This window comes from Ascaphus truei, chromosome 6, assembly GCF_040206685.1.
Source record: "Ascaphus truei isolate aAscTru1 chromosome 6, aAscTru1.hap1, whole genome shotgun sequence".
Lineage (NCBI taxonomy): Eukaryota > Metazoa > Chordata > Amphibia > Anura > Ascaphidae > Ascaphus > Ascaphus truei.
Genome location: NC_134488.1, coordinates 128,150,191 through 128,174,368, shown reverse-complemented (window position 1 = coordinate 128,174,368; position 24,178 = coordinate 128,150,191). Strand labels below are relative to the sequence as shown.

The following is a 24,178-nucleotide window of genomic DNA, read 5'->3' as shown; positions in this document are numbered from 1 at the left end:
TAGTTTGCTTCTCTTTCTTTGATGACTTTTACCCTTGATTGCACTGAAATACGTCTCTTGACGTGTGACGTGATGTGTCATCTGTTAAGTTTTGTACTTTCTCATCCAAAAAGCGGGTAATATTACTTAGAAACACAAAATATTGCCAACTAACAGGAGAGAAGGTAGAAGGGAGTGTGATCCGAGGAAAATGATTGGGGAGAAAGAGATTGGGGGGGGGGGGGTTGAAGCAGAAACATGAAGAAGGCAGATAAGGTAAGAATAGAAAGAGGGAGAAGAATTTTATTTAGAAGAGAAAATGTGAAATGGAAGCGGGAAAAGGGAGGGGGAGTAGGGGGCTCTTCTGTGTAGAGCAGAAAGGGGAAGAACACAGATGAAAAGAGACAAGGTGAAAAAGATACAAACACCTGAAAATAATATAGTGTAGGAAAGAAAGGGATTGGGGGGAGATTATATTGAACATACAGTGTGGCAGAACATGAGGACAAACTGAAGAATAATGTTACACAGGGGCATGGAGAGAAATGGGGCTGGGTGAAGAGCAAGATGACATACTGTAGAAAAAGGAAGATAGATATTGATGAAGGAGGGATTTGCCCAGAACGATGGGTTGCAGCATCTTCAAAAGAAAATTGACACCACCATAGTCTGACAACCCATCACTAGAGATGTATAGTCAGGGTATCCTCTCCCCAAGGTTTCATAATTAATATACAGTAAGTTCCTCTAAAACACAGATCCAAATGTATTGTTGCCACCACACCAAGAAATCAGTAGATTAATATCACACCTTCTACATAACCATCTCTTGGAAACCACACCTTGGGGATCATTTATTAAGTGTTTAGCTGTTAAAGCAGAGCGTCAAATATATTAAAGATAAAGGGTACTATTTATCAAATGTCCCTTTGCTGCTACACTAATGCAAAATACATCATAACAATATCTACAGATATCTGTATCTGTATTTAAGACTTCTCTCCCCACCTGTCAATCTCGTGCACCATTACCTCTAACTCATGTGTTGGTTCTTGTTTGGTGGCTTAGGCCTCGTTCAGGGTGCCAGAGGCAGGAGTTGGAGGGAGGGCGTTCGTGAGGGAGGGCGGCAGTTTGCTGGGCGATGTGTGTTCATCCCCAGCAGACTGTTTCAGGAGGCGGGGAGGGGGCGGGGCTACAGACGGCAGGTTAGGGATCCAAGTTGTAGTCATGAAATCATTTTCAAGAATGATTTCATTGGCTGCCAAGGTCCCAGTGACGCTGCTGCAGCTTCAAAAAACAATTTTTTCGTTTATTGAAACTGTAGCCAGCATCAACTCCTGGCTTCGGAGACAGGGCAGCTGCTACCCTGACAACCAGTATTCAATTTTAATATTTTGTGTCCCACGGCAGCTCGCATGGCAGCACGCCCTCCCTCCGAAGCCTGCACCCTGAACGAGGCCTTATGGTTTATGATGGTAACAAAACTAACCTTTTCACTGCTGGTGGGATCTTTAATGAATGTGTTGCATCCCCGTAACAGGACTGGCTCTTACATTCCTTTCCATAACATGGGTAATAATAACTCACCTGCATCCTGAGATACACTATACACAATTATATATTATCTGCCTTTATGCACACTCAGGTATAATTATCTCCTATACATTGTAATGGAGGGAATGTGTTAGCCACGGCTGTTCCCTACATATAACATATTACTCTTGTCAATAAGGCCAGAAAATGCTAATCTCAGGTTATAAAATAATATTTTGACCAACTAGATGGTTGCAAGGAGCAAAAACCATACTTCTGAAGAGCAGCTCCAACAACAAAGAGACTAACTACATATTTTATATACTGCTTACTAGTAATTCATCCTCTTTGAATGAAAATTCAGGCACAGTAGCACATCCCTTCTTAGTGGAAACAGACTTACCTGTCCCTACAAGAGCTGAGAGGACACAGAGAACTTGCAGAAGGGATCTCATTGTGAGAGGATTCCCAGACAGGTCACTGCAGATAGGTGTGATATCAATGCAGCCAGAGACCTCAATGTTACACTCTAGGCAGAGGTTCTGTTATTTATACATTAAGTAGATAAGGCGGGGGAGGAATGAGATCATAAATATGAAGAGGAGGTTACAAATGATGAATAGGATCTTGTGGAACTTAAACGTGGATAATAAAACAATTACCCATTAAGAGATTACAGGTGTAACGGGTATTCCACCCCACCCAATCTCATATATAGTGTGGGTGAGTAGAACATGCAGTGGTGCATTACCTGTTGGCTCGCAGGAGGGCTGAGCTTCCGCCACGGGGAACCTGGGGCAATTATACTAGGGGTAACCACTTACTCAATAGGTGCAGCGCCTCCACCTGCGATGGCTCCCACCAGAGGGGGAGTGGATCCTCGCAGGACAAACACAATGATCACATACACAATGGGGTATAATAACTAAGGACTTTACTAACATGTAATACGACACATCACATTCATAACATAACCTGTGTCCCTCTCAGGAGGAGACACTAACCGTAACGTCTCGCAGGACGATTCCCCAACACTAGGTGATCCCACCCAGTGTCCAAAGAACCCCACCAAATGTCCCGCACTCTTGCAGAGAATCAATGGGTGACTGCGCAGTCACTATTAAGCTAAGGGCCCGGTGGTGCACTTAGAACTGTAGATACCTGCCGAGCACTCCAGTGCTCGGATCAGCAACGCTTCACAAAGGGTCAGACGCGTGATGAATCCGTCTGATTCTATCCTGGCGATATTCTCTGTTGACTCCCAACGTGGGTCCGAACTCCGTCACTGGAACCGCAGCATCCGCTGAGTCCCTCTCTAACGATACAGCAACGTGACACACCCTGCACTACAGGCCGTCCCTATAGCACAGCATCCTTAAGTGGCTTAAGGGTCAATCTCCTAGGGCATTCGGGGTTGCCTATCCTATATAGGTAGGTCTTGTACCCACCCTACTCATAATACGGGCCCTGGGCCATGGATCCCCGGACTGGTTACCGCTATGAACCCCCCCCCCAGTTGCCTCGTACTACGCGCAACGCTGGCCTGGGCAATGGCTCCCCGGATTGGTTACCGCTATGAACCCCCCCCTCGCCTCGCCACTCGCAACACGGACCCTGGGCTATGGCTCCCCGGACTGGTTACCGCTATGAACCCCCCAGCTGTCTCGTGCCACTAACTTACAACAGGACCCTGGGCTATGGCTCACCGGACTGGTTACCGCTATGAAACCCCCCAGTTGTCCCTAACTTCCCTTCTGTTCCCCAGTTGCTAACTAAAGTAAGTGACAGGTTCCCTATCCTGAGGGCTATCCCTGGCAACACTCACACTACTGGGGGACTCAGGGCTATCTTGGGCCAAGGGGGTGCTGGCCTAGTACAGGGAGTCCCTCGCTCCTGTACCCTACCTCCTTCCCTTGTCTGCTCCTTCCTCTGACTGCCCACGTAGCTGCAAGCCCGCCAAATGTATCCACTTCTCCTCCTGGCAGTCCTACAGCCCTATTGGCTCCTATGAGGCACCTGGTGCCTCCCTCGCTAAGCACTATGGGAATTGTAGTCCCTGAGCGCCTGTAATAACATTGGGGCCGCATGCGTGCCTTTCCTACACCTGCACTAACCCCTAATGGCCGCCGCAACATCCCTCTCACTGTCCCTACTCTCGCGCGACTCCTGCGCATGCGCGAGTGGTGGAGTAATGGCGGCGCTCTCTTCGCCGGCCGCCGGGACCTTAGAGACGCGACCGCGGCCTTAGCAACGGCCCGATCGCGTCCCCGGCAACCGGCCCGCTCGCGGAGACAGCGCACCGCTCCCTGCAACGGCCCCCACCCTTGGGATGGCCGTCGGGTCTGCCGCTGGCCTCCGGCAGCACCCGGCATCTCTCCTGGCCACGGAGGCGCCCTAGGAGGGCGAAGGGGAAAACAGGTGACCTGGCTACACAGGCAAATATAGATACTAATTTAGATATTTTGCTAGATAAGGGCATTTGCAGAAACCTTTGGAAATATTCACCTTGTTCCACTGAAGACAAATTCTTATTTAAAACTCACGTGCTCTATTCTGTAGTGTTAGATTCACAAAGCTACGTTACATCAGGCCTCATAACGGGACAGTACCTAAAACACTAGCAATTTTTCCCCCTTGAGGTTAAGGTGTACCCTCAAAGCTAATAATATACAAAAACAACCTCCGCAGCACTGTATATCTTATTAGCATGGATGGGCTTAGTGTCACGTTGTTGTAGCACTGCTTTACATTACTGTAGTTCCAAGTTGCCGTTATGTCCTAGCCTTACTGCCATCCAGTACTGGGAAAATTCCGTCTTCTGGAGAGGAAGAGAGATCTTGGGGTCTATATTGTATATCAATGCATAGAACAACTTATTTGGAGCACTGAACCAGTTTTGCTCCAAAATTGCCTCATATGTTCAAACGTGTTGCTCCAGTTCCTTACATAAGGCACAGAGTTTTAAGTAAGAAAGTTAAGTGACTCCCGACCTGGCTGATATTTTTAGCACAATTTAAAATGGACAAACAGTGACGCACATTGGTGGGGAATTTGATACCTCTCATTATAATTAGTTCTCTATGTAACTCTGGGGCAAAGCCCCTAATAAATAGGTGCAAAGATGAGTAACACAATTATGCCATTTGTAACAATTTTGTCCCAGAATTGCATTAGTACATAAGCCCCATATAGTCTATTTAATTATATATTGACTTATATACCTTCCAAAAACACTCATTAATACAACACATAAAATGTGCTAATTTAAATAAGCAAAGTATATTCAAATGACTTAAACTCACACATTTCCCTGGTACAGAAGGGACCACATTCGTTTAACATTAGGGCGCAAGGAAACTGCAGCTGAAAGGGATCCCCTGCTTTCCTCCACTGCAGTGCTTACAGAATTACAGTGCTTTTATTTTGCGGTGCACAGAATTATTGTTTTATAATACAGTACATCGCATTTACATCTGTCCATTTTGGTCACCGAAACAAAGGAAACCATTTTTTTGGGATGCAGCAGGAGAAGATGGAGATTTGAGCTTAGTACATATACGCACACAAGCACAATTTAAATAGAGCCAATTTATTGAGAAAAAAGCTGTATGCTGTATCAATAGTCTCACCCTGATTGGACAGCCTGTCTGCTTCGCTAATTGCTGGCATTGTGCTGCTTCATTCCAGCTCTGTCGTAACTGCCTAAAAGACTGGCTCATACCAGCTCTGCAGTTTCCCTGTTTATGCTCCTCCTATTACAGTATCTCCTCACGTCTGTCCTTAAATCATTAACTTTAGAATCTTGGGGCTTATGTAGTGCCACGGGACACAAGGACTGATACCAGGGATCAACTCGCCAGACAGAAACACAAGAGTTTATAAAATTAATTTAATGGAAAAAAGTATCCACAGCTGAGATTTAAACAGACAACACACATACTCACAACTGGGTATCCACAGCTGGGTAAGGAAATCTCCTTAGGGAGGTCCCTGCAACTAGACTAGCAGGTCTGGTTGCAGGGACCTTCCTAAGGAGATTTCCCCTGTTATCCTCCACTGCAGTGCTTACTGAAACTGGTCTTGGGCCTGACCAGTCTGGATTTCCATCCTGGAACAGTACAGGAACTGGCACTACAGCTACTTCTCTCAGCCAAGAATAAGAACTAACAACCAAAGCTGAGCTGAAGCCAACGAGGGGTCTCACTCCTCCCCTTTTCATACACTTAATGCACCATATTGCAATATTGAGGGCCAGGTTCTGTCTAAGTGCCCAGTCCCTGATTGGTGGGTAGAAATGAAACATAACATTAGTTACATAAAACTGTTACAGGGAAAGGTCGCAGACAGCTTTGCAACTTCCCAACTGAACATAACGTTAACCCCGGTCCCTGAGATGCTGGAACCAGGCTAAGGCCCCGGACATGTTCCCTGCGTGCTTGCGGAAGCGTGCTGACGTGCGCTCCCGCTCAGCACTGAGCCCCTACAGCCGCAATTAGAGCGGCTTTAGTAGGGGCTCACCTGCGCTTCCGCGCGCTTGCGGAAGCGCAGGTCTTGGGGGAATTTAAAATTCCCCCGCTTGCCGGCGAGACAGGCCGGTCACGTGAGCGGTTCGCCCAATGAGGGCGAACCAGCTCCGTGACGTCACTGGCCTGCCCCCGGCCAGTGACGCGCCCGCCCCCGGACCGCCCCCTGAAAGCTGCTGAGAGCGCTTGCGGTAAGCAACCGCAAGGCCAGGGAAAGCACCCGCTTTCCCTGCGCCTCAGCACGCCAGCAGGGACCATGGACTCGGCCTAAAGCTGAGCTCAGACAGCCTACTACACTACGTTGTATCTGCGCACCGCGATTGCGCACCCCTGTCTGCTGGGCGATGTGTGCTCATCCCCAGCAGACTGAATGATGGAACTTGGAAGCGGGACTTACTTCATCCATTTAATTTAAAAAAAGAAACAAAGTGTGTGTGTTTGTGATTGGCTGGCGAAGTACACGTGACGCGGCTGCCGCTTGAAATTACAACTTCAGTTGTCTCCTTCGGGTGCAGCAGTGACACCGCTGTACTTCACCTCCGGTAGTTGTTTCTTGTTTGACAACCCTCATTGTCAAACCTACAAGAGTGCCGAACGTGCGCACTCACATAAGTGCGCACAAATCGCGTAGCAGCCTGACTGAGTGAGCCCAAGACATAATACTTGGATATACAGGCACATAACAGAGTGCAACGGTATTATTGACAGGTAGGGGTAAAGGCTTGACCTTTATTAACAGCAGCCATATTTACCCCTACAGTCATATGTAGGAGTTGAACTTGACAGACGATTTTGATGCACTTTTATTTTGTGGCGCACAGAAATATTGTTTTATAATACATCCCATTAACCGTTTCTAAGCCTAGTGCAGTCCATTTCGGTCACCAATACAAATGAAAACATTTTTTGGGGGGATGCAGCTGAAGCAGATGGAGATTTGAGCTAAGTACATATACGCACACAAGCACAATTTAAATAGAGTTTGACGTGCCAGTTTATTGATAACAAAGCTGTATGCAATGCTTAGTAAATTGGGGTGAGTGCAGAATACTCCCACAGGTACATTGTGTGTGTCCCGCTAATAACACCTGCTACATCTGTATATACATAGCTAGAAAAATGCACTGACCAGCTCGCTGTGGATGAGTGCATTATCTCCCCCTCCCACCCCCATTCGTGAGAAGGCTTTTGAAGGCCCTGGGCTGCAGGTAAAATACAGCTCAGGGGACAGCTGAAGACATCTCCATGACAACAGTGTTGTCCACTGCACATTTAAACAAGTTGCATCCCCCACACTCAAATCCCACCCTCTCACTCCTTCAATCAGCCACACTCCCACACTTTACCTTCTGTCTGCAACAAGGAAGTGAGAGAGGGAGGTGGGTGCATGGGATGCAGCCCAGTTAAGGATGTGTCTGTTATAGGGAATGACACCCACCTCTTGTAGGAAGGTCACATGGGATTCAAGAATCCATTTTGTGGTGTAATGGAAAAATGTATGCTGTGTATGGTAGAGATAGGCAAATCTGACCAAATTAGGTCCTCAAATGATTATTATATTTGTAAACATAAAGATCAGTATGGAAGCTTAGAAATCTGATGAAGATTTCATTTCACTTGAAAAATGTACCCTTGGTTCAACAGTTTTAAAACGTTTCTTTCAAATTCTTTGTGGAAAAAGCGTTTTTTTTGCGCAACCGTCCGCAATTTGTCATGTGATGGCAAATGAAAGAGGTTATGGGACAGAGGGTCCGTGAAACTCAGTTACCCTGACCCCTCCAGCACTCAAATAGATACATGAGCACGCGCGCACACACACGCACACATTCCGGGCATTATTGAAATCCCTTCTCTCTGATTGGTTAGAATTCAGGGCATTTTTCATTCAGTTATGCCCGGAATTTTTGGCAACTTACCAATTCACCTTTCAGAGACGCAGGGAGAGCGCGCTGAGAATAAAACGCCAATTTTAAAACTTAACTGTAAATACCTCTCCTGCTCCAAGGTCTGGCAGCACCTCACTCCTCTCCACACTCAGCTCGGCAGCACATGCAGTCTCTCCCTCTCTCACAGCCCCTCTCCTCACTCAGCCCGGCAGCACATGCAGTCTCTCCCTCTCTCACAGCCCCTCTCCTCACACAGCTCAGCTCGGCAGCACATGCAGTCTCTCCCTCTCTCACAGCCCCTCTCCTCACTAAGCTCGGCAGCATATGCAGTCTCTCCCTCTCTCACAGCCCCTCTCCTCACTCAGCTCGGCAGCATATGCAGTCTCTCCCTCTCTCACAGCCCCTCTCCTCACACAGCTCAGCTCGGCAGCACATGCAGTCTCTCCCTCTCTCACAGCACCTGTCCTCTCCTCACTCAGCTCGGCAGCATACGCAGTCTCTCCCTCTCTCACAGCCCCTCTCCTCACTAAGCTCGGCAGCATATGCAGTCTCTCTCTCTCACAGCACCTCTCCTCACACAGCTCAGCTCGGCAGCACATGCAGTCTGTCCCTCTCTCACAGCACCTCTCCTCACACAGCTCAGCTCGGCAGCACATGCAGTCTCTCCCTCTCTCACAGCACCTGTCCTCTCCTCACTCAGCTCGGCAGCATACGCAGTCTCTCCCTCTCTCACAGCCCCTCTCCTCACTAAGCTCGGCAGCATATGCAGTCTCTCTCTCTCTCACAGCCCCTGTCCTCACACAGCTCAGTGCGGCAGCACATGCAGTCTCTCCCTCTCTCACAGCACCTCTCCTCACACAGCTCAGCTCGGCAGCACATGCAGTCTCTCCCTCTCTCTCTCTCACACACACAATTGCTAGTGCTGTCAGAAGCTGCCTGTCCCAACTGGTAACTTTGTTACTTACAACAAAGTAATAATTCTCACCACATCTGTAGCTCGTGCTAAGGTAATTTGTATTTCCTTTTTATTTCGTTGTAGTTTATCACTGTTCCTCCACTTCTCTCCCCCATCTCCATCCACTTCACCCCACTTCTCCCCCTTACCCTCTTTTAACCCCCCTCACCTCTCTCTCCTCCCCCTTCTCCCCTCCCCCTTCTCCCCTCCCTCTCACCTCTCTCTCCTCCCCCCTCACCTCTCTCTCCCCCCTCCCCTCTCTCCTCCCCTCACCTCTCTCCTCCCCCTCCACTCTCCTCCCCCCTCCACTCTCTCCTCACCCCTCACCCTCCCCCATCACCTCTCTCTCTTCTCATCCCCTCCCCCTCTCCTCCCCCACACCCACTCTTTCCTCCCTCCCCGCCACCCTCCCCGCCACCCTCCCTCTCCTCCCCCCTGTTCTTCTGGGATTATTACTTAAATAATGAAAAATATCACATGAGACAAAGCAGTTACAGAGGAAATTGCAAGAAACTAAACAATCTCAAGTTGCCAGAAGAAATATACAGTATTGTGATGATTTTAACTAGCATACTGTATATTTTTGTGCACAGATGTCTCTCAGTTAGTTGTTTTAAGGTATGTTTGGGAAGCTAAATAAGTAACTTGGGGCTCGTCCTCCTCTCCCTTCCACTCTCTCCTCCCTCCCTTGCCCATCTCCCTCTTGCCTCTCCCTCCCTCTAGCCTCTCTCTCTCTCCCTCCTTCTGCCCTCCCTCTCCTATCTCTTTCCCTCCCTCCCTCTCCTATCTATTTCCCTCCCTCCCCCTCCTATCTCTTTCCCTCCCTCCCCCTCCTATCTCTTTCCCTCCCTCCACCTCCTATCTTTCCCTCCCCTATCTTTTTCCCTCCCCTCTCTCTTTCCTTCCCCTATCTCTTTCCTTCCCCTATCTCTTTCCCTCCCCTATCTCTTTCCCTCTTGCCACTCTTACGCGTTTCACGCTGTAGACAGCGCTTCATCAGAGTATACATCTCTACTGCTAGCATCCATTCTTGTGGTCTGTCTCTCCCCACCGGAAGTGACATATTGGCAAAATCCTGCATACTGATTGGCTGGTGAATAGGTAAACAAAGGTTTACATTTTATGCATCCTACGGAGGGGGGAAAGGGACATACTTCTCTTCTGATGGAGCAACGAACACAAATAGCATGTCATACAGAACCCAGAAACAGCTAAATGGAACGGCTACATACAAAGGGTTAAAAAGTTAATAGCAATAGAAAAGTGCGTAATGGAGTACCTGAAGTGGACTTAAAGCAAGTGTCTCATATTATTTGAACACATATAATGGAACAGGTGTTAATATGGTGAAAAGAATATAATAAATCATCTAATCATACATAAAGATACATAAATCTATCTAACACTTGTAACAATCAAATACCACTGTCCAACCTCTGTAACTCATACATATCGCTGCAAGAATATATCATAACTATTAAGCATTTAAGTATGACAATAATTACCAAGATGAATAAGAAAAATCTTATCTACAAGGGTTTAGCATGAATAAAATGATTGATCATTAATTAAGTAATAATCCCTGAAGAACAGGGCATTACTGGCCAATAATGCCCTGGCTGGAAGAGTTGAAGGCCCGAGGCGAAGCCGAGGGACTTTAACCCAGCCAGGGCATTATTGGCCAGTAATGCCCAGATCTGAGGGGATAATTACTATTATAGGCTAAATGTAGGCTTTTTTCATAAATAATAGACACTGTTGTATAGTTAAATAGATTTTTTTATTAAAATAAAATGGTAAATACATGAAACCAACTCTATATCCTCTTACACTGCAGATATCTACAGTATATCCACACACTGCCGCCCCCTCTGTGTACACACACACAGCAGCTCACACACAAACTACTGCTACACACACACACACACATACACACACACACACACACAAAACAGCACACCACACACAACACAGTGCCTCTACACACACACACACTGGAGCTCTAGACACACAACACAGCACATCCTCTACACTCACTACACAGCACCTCTACACACACAGCAGCAGCTCTACACACGCAGCAGCTCTACACACACAAAAACTCTGCTGCTACACACACATGCTACACCCATAAACACTGCTACTGACACACACACACACACACTGGAGCTCTATACACACACAAACACACACACGGTAGCTCTATATACACACACACACACACACACACACACACACACACACATCATCTCTACACTCACCCAAACTGCTGCTACCCATACAACAGCACAACACACACACACTGCAGCCACAATAAAAAATGCAGCCACTTACTAAACTTTGCACTCTCCCCCCCAGCTCTACACAACACAGCACAACACAGCACAACACAACACCTCTACACCCCCCCCCCCCACACACACACACACACACAACACTGCACCTCTATACAGAACACACTTACTTCTTTGCAGCCTCTCTCTCCCCCCCCCCCCCCCCCAATTCAACTGAATCTGCTCTGAAAATCTCAGTCAGCTCGCGAGGGGGAGGAGTCAAACTGTGGCTGATACTTTTTGACCAATCCCCTGTCATGTCTCAGAGCTTTTACTTAATTCAAACCAATCCCCTGCCCTGACTCAGCTGTTCTGAAAGCTGATTGGCTGAAAATAAACAGATTGAAAACTGCATTTTGCAAGCTGCTGAAATTCAGGGCATTACTGATTGGATAATGCCCGGAATTTTAACCAATCAGAGAGCAGGGTTTTCAATAATGCCCGGAATTTTACTGCTTTAGCCTATAATATGAGATACATAATATTAATGAGACAAACACAAGGTGCTGAAATGGGAACGAGAACAATGATACTAATAAATACTGTAGTAACACATGGGGCAGTGGAGGCAAGAACATAACCTTACATTTTTTATAATAGTCATGATCCAGATATATTCCAATAATAAATAATTTATGTCAAAAAATGTTTTAATTCCCAATCGGTATGTATAATGACCCGAGGGTATAAATCCAAAACATTTCTCTTTGATTGAGAACTGTCTCTCTATTGCACCCCCTAACATTTTTAATCAATATTACTGTATAATATAACTTTTTTTTGGAAAACGAAAAATAAAACCCTGATACCTATTGCTTTCTTACTATAGAAAGTATGCAGGTTATTGCATCATCTTATGACGCGCAGTAGGGGGCCTAATATCTTTCCTTCCTCTGTGAGTTACACTGTAGAGTTTGGCGTGTGTGGACGGTGCCGCTGTACCACTAACCAGCCACGTGGGACACCGCTATGGCATTAGTTTTCTGTTTTTCGGTGAGTTCCTTTTTTATTTCAAAATAAATATTAGTATTTTAGTAAAAAAAATACACCATAAAATACAGTGCCGTATGTATAGTGCGCACAAGGAGAGGTCTGGGATTTAATATAAAAGTCTGAACATATTTCAGCACATTGAAGTGTTTGCTTTCTCGTGTTTCTGGTTTGTTATCACAGATTATTAAAATTCTCAGAACTCAGTACCAGCAAAGCCCTTCTCTGGCGGATGTAGTCAAATACAAAATAAATACATAACTAAATACTTTTTTCCGTTGTGCTCTATATTCCACAGCGCCCAGTATCCCAAAGCTTGTGGCGAGCGCGCAGCCTCACTGCGCACATTGTCCCACTGATAGCAACTGAAGAAATTCATGGTTTTTTAATGTAAAAAAAAATGTGAATATCGAAATATTTATTTTTGCTAAATTTAGAAAATGCTTTGTTTTTAGTCGCGATATTTAAAATGTAAATAAAACGATTGGGAGGCAGGTTTGAAGGGGGGTGAGATTTTTATGTTTATCAAAAGGGGACATGGGTTAGAAATGGCTGAGAAACACAGCTAACACTAATCAATGGAAAATAGATACACTCTGTGCTCCTTGTCGGGTAAGTGCAGGATGGATGACACATTTAGTTTGTAAGCTCTATCGGGAAGGGATGGCCTATCTGGGGCCTAGGTGGTCTCTGTCCAAGTGCAGGCGATCACAGACCCTTGCACCTATCCACCCTCTCCTATCCGCGTCCTGGCTCCAACTGACTTCCTGGTGCCAGCACGCGAAATGTAACTCTCCCTGCAGGATATCTCTGCAGCGCGATTGGCTTACTGGCATCACGTGTCTACATGTCCCTAGGCCTTCTGGGGGCTGTAGTCTCTTGTGGAGCCTTATCTCATTGTTGCCGCGTGTGCGATCTCTACTTCGCATGCGCGACTCTTGGAAGCTCTTTGCTATGGATCGCCACCTCTGCCATACCTCACTGCTAATAATGGGCGCCGCAACAGTTCTGCGCATGCGCGAGCCTCCACGCATGCGTGAGCACATGAACTTGGCAGCGCCCTGAAAAGGGAGTTGCCGGCCAGCCCGTCGCCACCCACCACTACCCTCACTACAGGGAAGGCAATGGGAGGGGGAAACGGGGAAATGAGGACCGGACGGGACCATTGCTACACCTGTGTTCTGTGGAACCCACAGGGTTCAGTGGCAGGTAACCCAAGGTTCTCTTACAAATATTTGGTAATTGCAAATGTTTTACTTTTCATTATCCAATAAATATAGAAAGCTGTTAATTAAAAAAGCCTGGCAAAACCTACAGTAACTATAATATTTTGGCATTGCAGCTGCTTAAACAGGATTAAAGTGTGTGTGTGTTTCCCAACCTCCCCACCACCACCCCCAAACCTACCTGCATCCTCCGCAGGCCTCTCTGTGGGCTACTGGTGGCAGCAAGACCCCAAGGTGAACGCAAAAAGGACCACCCACCGTGGGCCATCAGCAGCCCCTCGAAAGCCCGCCACATGCCTTGTGAAAGCCTCTGCATGGGCTGTCTGAAGATCCCTCCTTGAACCTCCAGGATCCAGCTCTCAAGGTAATTTCTCCCTGTCTGATAGTCCTATTCTCATTACACGCCTCTTTCCATACTTTAACCCTACCCCTGCCCCACAATTTATCCCCCACAAGGCACATACTTTTTCTTCTCCCCCAAAATCCAGACCTTTCCTCCTCCCCCTGTTGCCATAACTTTCCTCCTCCCGTCAGGCACATACTTTTCCTTCTCCTCCCAAATCCATACCTTTCCTCCTCCCCCTGTTGCCATAACTTTCCTCCTCCCCCTGTTGCCATACCTTTCCACCTCCCCAGGTCCATACTTTTCCTCCATCACTCCCCTAACCCAGGTCCATAATTTTCCACCCCCCCAGGCCCATACCTTTCCTCCCCCCCCCAGGCCCTTTTTTAACACCCCATCTACAGGCCCATAACTGTCCCCCCCAGGCCCATACTTTATACCCCCCCAGGCCCAAACCTTCAACCCTGCCAGGCCCATACTTTCTCCACACAGGCATATACCTTATTCCCCCACAGGCACATACCTTCTACCCCCCCCCCTCCCCACTCCCAGGCCAATATCTTCTACCACCCCAGGCCCATAATATCCTCCTGTCTGCTAGTTCTATACCACTTACACTCCTCTGTCTATACCTTGCCCCGGCCCATAAATTACCCCCACACCAGGCCCATAATTTTCCTTCTCTCCCCATGCCCATACCTTTCCACCTCCCCGCCCAGCCCCATACCTATACACACACCCCCAGGCACATCCCTTTCACCCCCTCCCCCATGCCCATATATTTACTTCCCCCCAGGTATATACCTTCTCTTCTTGCCCCTCCCCCTTCTTCGGAGGCCCAAACTTCTCCCCTAGACCAATACCTTCCCCTTTCCCCCTAGGCCCATACCTCCCTCCCCCAGACCTGTATCTAACAAGTTTTGAGGTAACTTAATACAAATATTAAAATAAACAGATTGCATTGTAATATAATATTTATTTTTCATTTTTCCAATAACTCAAGAGAACTTTTAAGTACAAATTATGTCAAAAATGTTTGTCCTTGACCCCAAGATTTCTGTTGGCGGCCCTGCTCACAATACATTTTAAAGCAGTTCCACAGTTCTTACAATGTTGAAAATAACTGTTATTTAAAATATTTCAATTTAAAGTCTATGTATTTTTGAAATCACAAGAATTAATTGCAGTTGAAATAGCAAAAAAATCTGAATCCTTATACACATGTACACAAAAAAACCTAATAATCTGAATCTATATGTACACAGAAACAACCTAATAATCTGAATTTATATGTACACAGAAACATCTAATAATCTGATTCTATATGTACACAGAAACATCTAATAATCTGATTCTATATGTACACAGAAACACCTAATAATCTGAATCTATATGTACACAGAAACACCTAATAATCTGAATCTATATGTACACAGAAACACCTAATAATCTGAATCTATATGTACACAGAAACAACCTAATAATCTGAATTTATATGTACACAGAAACATCTAATAATCTGATTCTATATGTACACAGAAACATCTAATAATCTGATTCTATATGTACACAGAAACACCTAATAATCTGAATCTATATGTACACAGAAACACCTAATAATCTGAATCTATATGTACACAGAAACATCTAATAATCTGATTCTATATGTACACAGAAACACCTAATAATCTGAATCTATATGTACACAGAAACACCTAATAATCTGAATCTATATGTACACAGAAACACATAATAATCTGAATCTATATGTACACAGAAACATCTAATAATCTGATTCTATATGTACACAGAAACACCTAATAATCTGAATCTATATGTACACAGAAAATAAAACAATATAAGTAGGTTTTATAATATCTATTGTAAATCCAAATAAAAAAAGGTTTCACCTAATACAGAAGTTCTCATATACTCTGCATTACGTAAATGGGGGAATACATATTATAGGCTGCTTTAGGATTGTACTAAGATAAGAGTTTCATCAGCAGAAGAGCAGCAGCTGGAAAGAAAAAGCCTGGGTGGAGACCAATATTTCCATTGGAGCATTTAATTATCACTTCTGTGGTTAAACCATTGCTGCTCGCAGATTGGTTACCGATGTTGCTCGCAGAATGGTAACCATGGTTGCAGATAGTTGCAGTGGCACAACCCCGTTGGGCCACTGTGCTTGATATGGATCCTAAGGAGAAAAACATGAGTAAGTACAGTGTAACTCCAGAGAAATGCATTTACAGTATTCTTGCAGCTGAACCTCAGTGGAGTGAGCAGGGGGAGTACATCTGATCCATACTGCTCACTGCTTGTATTATTCTACACTGAGGTTACTGAGTAATTACACACTACAGATAAAACACGAGTGTTACTCTGATTATAAGGCACAGTGACAGCTTGATGCATTTACACGTGAGTTTTACTGCACATTGTAACTGTTCTTTTTCTCCCAGCATTACAATTACATTGTACAGTAAGGTCACAGCATAAGTGTTACTAACTACACTGGGGATACATTGTAATAACGCTGCATAGACAATCTTCACTGTATCATTTACATGTAACAGGGTATGTCCCATTATGCCTTTCTTTCCCCATGTAATCCCTGTTATGTCAGTCCTGTTAGCTGCAGGCAGTAACAGGTTAAATCTATGGGCTCTTGACCCCCCTATGCCCTTCTTATGAGTGATAGAAGTAAGGTGGTGACTCATGTCCTGTTTAAGCCTATCAGGGATAGGTATAAACCATGAGCCCGCCGCTTCTTGAGTCTCCTAGGAGGGTGTGACCAAGTTAGTGAGAGTCCTGCTCTTGAAGAGAGAGGAAGTCCTGTTGTGACCATACTGAATTAAGACCATTGATATCACACTCCTTTCTAAAGTATCAGTCCTTGGGCAGGAGGGAGAAGTATGCAGTAGTGGGGGCTGATTTCCGGACACCCTGGAACCCACTACGGCTGGAGGCGCTGTGAACACCGAGAGACGAACGAAAGCCTGTCCCATCTTCATTACATCGCAGATCAGCTCAGCTCTCCTGACCCTAAGAGGTATTGCACCACACATTAGGTAGAATTGTCTGTGAAATTTCCCAGAAGGGGGGAAACAGTGCTACTGTACATACAGTTACAAGTATTCATTTTCAAAGCATCACTGGCCCTTCGGGCAACAACAGATTGAAAGTACAGTGCAGAAAAAGATTACTTTGACTGACCGCACTGACTTGTCCATACAAGCAGGATGTAATTTCTCTTCAGAAGGACTTGGAGAGACTGGAAACGTGGGCAGGTAAATGGCAGATGAGGTTTAATACAGATAAATGTAAGGTTATGCATTTGGGATGCAAGAATAAAAAGGCGACTTACAAATTAAATGGAGATATATTGGGGGAATCCTTGATGGAGAAGGATTTAGGAGTGCTTGTAGACAGCAGGCTTAGCAATAGTGCCCAATGTCATGCAGTAGCTGCAAAGGCAAACAAGATCTTATCATGCATCAAACGGGCAATGGATGGAAGGGAAGTGAACATAATTATGCCCCTTTACAAACCATTAGTAAGACCACACCTTGAATATGGAGTACAATTTTGGGCATCAATCCTAAGAAAATGCATTATGGAACTAGAGAGAGTGCATAGAAGAGCCACCAAATTAATAAAGGGGATGGACATTCTAACTTATGAGGAGAGGCTAGCTAAATTAGATTTATTTACATTAGAAAAGAGGCGTCTAAGAGAGGATATGATAACTATATACAAATATATTCAGGGACAATACAAGGAGCTTTCAAAAGAACTATTCATCCCACGGGCAGTACAAAGGACTCGGGCCATCCCTAAGGTTGGAGGAAAGGAAATTTCACCAGCAACAAAGGAAAGGGTTCTTTACAGTAAGGGCAGTTAAAATGTGGAATTCATTGCCCATGGAGACTGTGATGGCAGATACAATAGATTTGTTCAAAAAAAGGTTGGACATCTTTTTATATGGGAAAGGTATACAGGGATATACCAAATAAGTATACATGGGAAGGATGTTGATCCAGGGATTAAACCGATTGCCAATTCTTGGAGTCAGGAAGGAATTCATTTTTCCCCTTAATGGGGTTTTTTGTTTGCCTTCCTCTTGATCAATAAGTAAGTATAGATATAGGATAACGTATCTGTTATCTAAATTTAGCATAGTTTGAACTTGATGGACCTACGTCTTTTTTTAACCTCATCAATTATGTAACTATGTAAATTGGCCCTCACCTGACACAACTTACACTGGAATGTATGTATTAAGACAGCATTTTATGTTTGGGAACTGCACCAAAATATATGACTCTTCTCTGCATACCAGTAAAGTAATATTAGGCTACACAGTTACAGTAATCAGTTGTGTGAAAAAGAAAGTACGCCCTCTTTGAATTCTATGGTTTTACATATCAGGACATAATAACAATAAGATAAACAACAACACATGACAAAGTACACCGCGTCATGATTTATTTAACAAAAATAAAGCCAAAATGGAGAAGCCATGTGTGAAAAACTAAGTACACCCTTACTGCTTCCAAAGGAATTAAGATGCTAAGTAGCAGACAGGTGCTGCTAATCAAATGCCCTTGATTAATTGATCATCAGCAAGTGTGACCACCTCTATAAAAGCTGAAGTTTTAGCAGTTTGCTGGTTTGGAGCATTCAGGTGTGTGTTAACTCAATGCCAAGGAGGAAAGACATCAGCAATGATCTTAGAGAAGCAATTGTTGCTGCCCATCAATCTGGGAAGGGTAGGCCATCCATTTCCAAGCAATTTAAAGTCCACAGTGAGAAAGATTATTCAAAAGTGGAAAACATTCAAGACAGTTGCCAATCTTCCCAGGAGTGGAGATCCCAGCAAATTCACCCCAAGGTCAGACCGTGCAACGCTCAGTGAAATTGCAAAAAAACAAGAGTTACATCTCGGACTCTGCAGGCCTCAGTTAGCATGTTAAATGTTAAAGTTCATGACAGTACAATTAGAAAAAGACTGGAGAAGTATGGTTTATTTGGAAGGGTTGCCAGGACAAAGCATCTTCTCTCTAAAAAGAACATGGCAGCACGGCTTAGGTTTGCAAAGTTGCATCCATCTGAACAAACCACAAGACTTGTGGAACAATGTCCTTTGGACAGACGAGACCAAAGTGGAGATGTTTGGCCATAATGCACAGCGCCACGTTTCGCAAAAACCAAACACAGCATACAGTATCAGCACAAACACCAACTGTCAAGCACGGTGGTGGAGGGGTGATGATTTGGGTTTGTTTTGCAGCCACAGGACCTGGGAACCTTGCAGTCATTGAAGCGATCATGAACTCCTCTGTATACCAAAGTATTCTAGAGTCAAATGTGAGGCCATCTGTCTGACAGCTAAAGCTTGGCCGAAATTGGGTCATGCAACAGGACAATGATCCCAAGCACATCAGCAAATCTACAACAGAATGGCTGAAAAAGTAAAGAATCAAGGTGTTGCAATGGCCCAGTCAAAGTCCAGACCTCAACCCGATTGAAATGCTGTGGCTAGACCTTAAGAGAGCTGTGCATAAACAAATGCCCACAAACCTCAATGAACTAAAGCAACGTTGTAAAGAAGAGTGGGCCATAATTCTTCCACAACGATGTGAGAGACTGATAAAGTCATACAGAAAACGATTACTTCAAGTTATTGCTGCTAAAGGTGGTTCTACAAGCTATTGTATCATAAAGTTTACTTAGTTTCTCACACATGGTTCTCCATTTTGGCTTTATTTTTGTTAAATAAATCATGACACTATGTAATATGTCATGTGTTGTTGTTCATCTGAGGTTGTATTTACAAAATGTTAAGAATTGCTAAGGAACAGATGATTGTTATTATGTCCTGATATGTAAACCATAGAATTCAAAGTGTGTACTTTCTTTTTCACACAACTGTACAAAGCAAATAAGCTATAAGACTTATTATAAGGTTTGATATATAAAAAAAAAAAAAACGTAATCAATAATGGATTAAAACAAAAAAAAAGCCTATTTTAATAAAGGGTTCATACAGATGTTTTTATTTTATGTTGAGATCCTCAAAGAGGTAGGAGCAGAGCACAGCGGAATGGATGCAGGGGCTGAACACCAGGGTAAGTAAAAATCCTTTATTCCACGATCAACATCATGGTGGTGGATAGACAAACTTCTCTAATGCGTTTCAGGCTTTCGCCCTTTGTCAAAGAGAACCAAGTAACGCTGCAAGTGTCCCGCTGATATAGCTCTCTCCCCTCCGCTACCAGCTGATCACTGTTTCATAATTTTTTGGCGCGAAATCGCCAAGCTGCAATCTGATTGGCTGTGTCATGCAACCAATAGAATGAATGAACTAACGTATTACGTGCAGGGGGCGGCTCAGATCAGCGGAGCAGCCGCAGCAGTCTTAGTAACAAGTTAAAAAGCAACAACAGTACAGACAGTAGCGTTTGAAGCATATTAAAAACAATATAGATATTGTGTTGCAAAAACGATCTATCAAATTGAAACGGAGGTATGGAGGAAAATACAGTGGGGAAAGAAATACATCTATGTACATATTATTTATAACAAGACTGTTATAACAACCCACTGTATGAGTTGTGGGTTAGTAAGGCTATAAAGGAATAGCCAGTTGTTTAAGTGAAATCTAAATGATCTTAAAGGTATATGACAGTAAATGTTCCTAATATATTATGCTTACTGTGCGAACCTAGAACCGACAAAATATACATATGTTTCTTCTCTCCCCCACTTATATACCTGTGTATATGCATTTCATGGTAACCTATATAGTTGCATTTCATGGTAACCTATATATTTATTTATATTGTATCCATGTATATCACATATTTCATAATAACCTATATAGTTAATTCCATGTATATCACATATATTGTTTTTATATAGTGGTATGTTATGACAATAATTGATAGGGAAGATACAAATAAGCAGTATAATGCTTGTCATTGGATACATTCTAATCTAGACTTTTTTATTATTTGTTTTGTATCATTTCAGGAAATGTTTCAATTCCCAGTCAATGTTCATACCATTGGGAGCCAGTGTTCCCAAGGTATATATCCAGTGCATTTCTCGACGATTGAGGAGTGATTCTCTATCTCCTCCTCTCGGATGTATGGATATATGTTCGAGTGCACTGAATGTTAGATTATCTACTGAACCTTGATCAAGGTTCTTAAAGTGTCTGGCTACTGGGTAATTGTCATCCTTCTTCTTTATAGTTCTGATGTGTTCCCTTATTCTTATCTTAAGTGGTCTTGTAGTTCTTCCAATATAATTGCACCCACATGCACATCTAAGAATATAAATAACGAATTTGGAATTACATGTTAGAAATGAATTGATCCTATACTTACGTCCAGTGTATATGTTCCTTACTGATTTTATTGGAAGTGCGAATTTACAGAAATTACAGGTTCCACATTTGTGAAATCCCTTTGGTAGTTTTCTTTCTGTGGCCAATCTGTCTCTATACATACTAGGTGAGAGATGATATCCCAATGTTTTGGCTTTCCGGTATACTATTTTTGGATTCAATTTTGTAACTTTGTCCAAATCTCTGTCTAATTTTAGTATATTCCAATGTTTATTAAGGATTGATCGTATGATGTTTGATTGTTTAGAGTATGTTGTAATGAATAAGGGTACCTCTCCCTCTAGTGTGCCCCTTTTCTTATGTTTGTTGTTCTTGTATCTGGAGATACAGGTCCCGCAGACACAGGAAGGGGTTAATCTCATGGATTAAACGGTATACATACCATAGAAGATTGTTCCCTCCTGGATATTAGAACATCATCTTCATACAATATCTGCACATAATCTTTGCAAAGATTCCCACCAAGCTGAGCACGGTATTAGGGAGTTTATTCTCCTATCTATCATTGATGTTTTTATTTTATGTTGTACCTTTGGAGATGTTAGATGCTAATAACACCTATACCTACCGAGTATTGTGCAGTATTTAAAGATGTTTAAAGAACACAATCTACATTTGCAGTGTTGCTAATACTGTATAACAGTGACGCAGGGAGTGGTGCAGCTATAATGAAAACATAGGGTAGTATAGCGTTTCTGTGCATTATACTGAGGTAGTGATATTAATAGGGTAGTGTAAGAAGGGAGAGAGCCCCCGCATCAGCCTAATCAAACATTAATTAATCTTCAGTGTTGTAATAGTATTGAATGGTGCAAATGGGGATGCAATTGATAGAGAGCAATGGAGAGAAAAGAAACCCCAATGAATGCACTCGTTGAAGTGTAATGAGTAAATTGAAAATGTGGGTTAAATGCCCTTTAATAATCAATAATATTAAAATTAGTTATGAAAGGAACTGGTATAAATATCCATGACCAGCCCTTAGAACCTTTCAACCTTATTAATGCACGACTTTAGTTGCTATTGGTCATAACATCCTGTCTTTTGATACGTTTTCACACAAGAGGTTGGTTTACAAAATAAAGAAAATTGGACTCAGTAATAATATATGCACCTGGATTGAAAACTGGTTAAAGGACAGACAACAGAGGGTTGTCATACAGCCGCGGCCCCTTTTATTCTAAAACATCACCGCATTTTCCCGGGATTTTTTCCCGAATGCTACGTACTTCACCGGTTGCATGCCGCATTCATGTTGCGTTCTCAGCCGCGGTTGATGCGCGGTTGATGCGCGGTTGATGCGTTTATTGAGAATGGTTCGGATTAAATAGGTTGCAATTCTTCGCATGTCCGCCAGATAGCAGATATTCATGAATTGTAATGCGCATGCGCTTCAGTAATGTGTCGACGTGCAGGTGTTTTGTTTAAAAAAGATACCACAGTGGGCTATTGTAAATTGGCCTTGGGACTGAAGGAAGAGGTTACAATAATGTATCAATTTAGGCTTTTCATATTAAAGAAAGACAAAGACCAGTTTCTGTTATTCTCCAGAGACCCGCCGCCATGAGTGTACAAATGCAGACCGTGTTCCAAAAACCCGACAGAACGTACGCATATTTAATATGGGCCGCGATTAATGCAACAGATGATAAGATGGCAACAGTTGTTCAAATTTATCAGTATTTTATCGAAAACTATGACTTTTACAAATTTTCGCCAGCTCCTCATGTGTGGAAGCGTGCAATAAGGAAAAAGTTATGTAGCAATCCATGTTTTTATCGTATTGATCCCGAATTTATTGGAGCGTATTGGTGTGTATCACTGGGTTTTTCCTGTATCTATGATCATGCAGACGGCAAAAGGCGAAAGGTCGTGTTAAAACCAACTAAGTAACGACAGTCGTTGGCAAGCAATGTGCCACCACCAGCACCCTTGCTGTCTGTCCACGCACGGATACCTGCAGCCTGAGCCGGATTTTGCTTGCACTTTCGAGCAAGCTTGCATGTACCTAAGCGATTTCCAGCCTCATCAGCTGACTACAGGTGTAGTAGTCCCGCTGCCAACTGTCAACGTGTATGATCAAGAATACTGGACTGGCAGTGGCCTGGCGCCGGCGCCGGCACCAGCTGAATGGGAAATTCTATGGTGAGTAATGTTGCCGTATTTTTTTCTGTTTTTTTTTATTTTGAAAATATCAATATCGGTGCGATTCAAAAGTCAAGCGATTCTCCTGTAAGCAATATCATTGGCTGAGCGGCTTCTACAGTACTGCAGATACTGAACAATTGGTGAAACGCTAGACGCATGCGCATTGGAACCTTCTTGAAACGCATATGCGTGTCATCACATTGACGGTAGGCGCATGTGAACAGGAGACGCCCCCCGAGAAAATTATTGGTGGGACTGACTGGGAACTTCTTTAGGGACTGACCATTACAGTAAAACTTTTCTTTTTGTTTTTTTCTCCGAAAAGAAAACGGCAAATGGAGGGATTTCGATGGAGAATATCGCTTTGTGTAACAATGCCTGCACATTGCTGAATCGGATTTAAAAAAACCACGTACCGGAGTCTACAGTTTAGTGGCCGTTGTTATTGATTAGGATAGAATACCTGAAACAGTATGCTGATATTTTCCGACCGTACAGTATACAATACTTTTTTATATATATACTGTATAATAAACCCGAAAAAATGAAAAGTATGCATTTATTCTACATGTTTTACAGTACATACAGTATGTGTCTTCTATACAGTACCAGTACATACAGTACTGTACAGTACAGTATGTGTCTTCTATTTTGTTAATACTCTTGTGATGTGCAGTACTGAGCATGCCTACAGTATACAGCACAGTATGCCTGGACAGTAGTGTAGATTCTAGAAACACTGTATTTTGTTACAGTATCAAAGGAGCCAATGGAACAATTTAAAACAAATCAACATGTTCTTTTATTGATGGAGTAAGTACAAAAACATGTATTTACAAAACAGT

The 24,178-nt window shown here is 43.7% G+C and overlaps 1 protein-coding gene and 1 long non-coding RNA gene across 3 annotated transcripts in view; one reads left to right on the top strand and one right to left on the bottom strand.

Annotated features, from left to right (window-relative positions):
• Positions 1 to 8,044: 8,044 nt before the first annotated feature.
• Positions 8,045 to 23,865, top strand: LOC142497888 (uncharacterized). Of its 2 annotated transcripts, none has more exons than XR_012802346.1 (7): positions 8,045 to 8,928; positions 12,121 to 12,202; positions 13,542 to 13,789; positions 20,807 to 21,004; positions 21,516 to 21,660; positions 23,038 to 23,330; positions 23,659 to 23,865. It is a non-coding gene; the product is annotated as an uncharacterized LOC142497888 (long non-coding RNA). The 2 variants fall into 2 exon arrangements; XR_012802345.1 differs by having other exon boundaries at positions 12,110 to 12,202.
• The window catches only part of LOC142497881 (phospholipase A2 inhibitor and Ly6/PLAUR domain-containing protein-like), a 30,314-nt gene continuing 20,903 nt past the window's right edge, over positions 14,768 to 24,178 (bottom strand). The window contains exon 5 of the mRNA XM_075606280.1: positions 14,768 to 15,968. Within this exon, the coding sequence (XP_075462395.1) occupies positions 15,754 to 15,968 (215 nt within the window). The 3' untranslated portion in view covers positions 14,768 to 15,753. The remainder of the gene's footprint in view (positions 15,969 to 24,178) is intronic.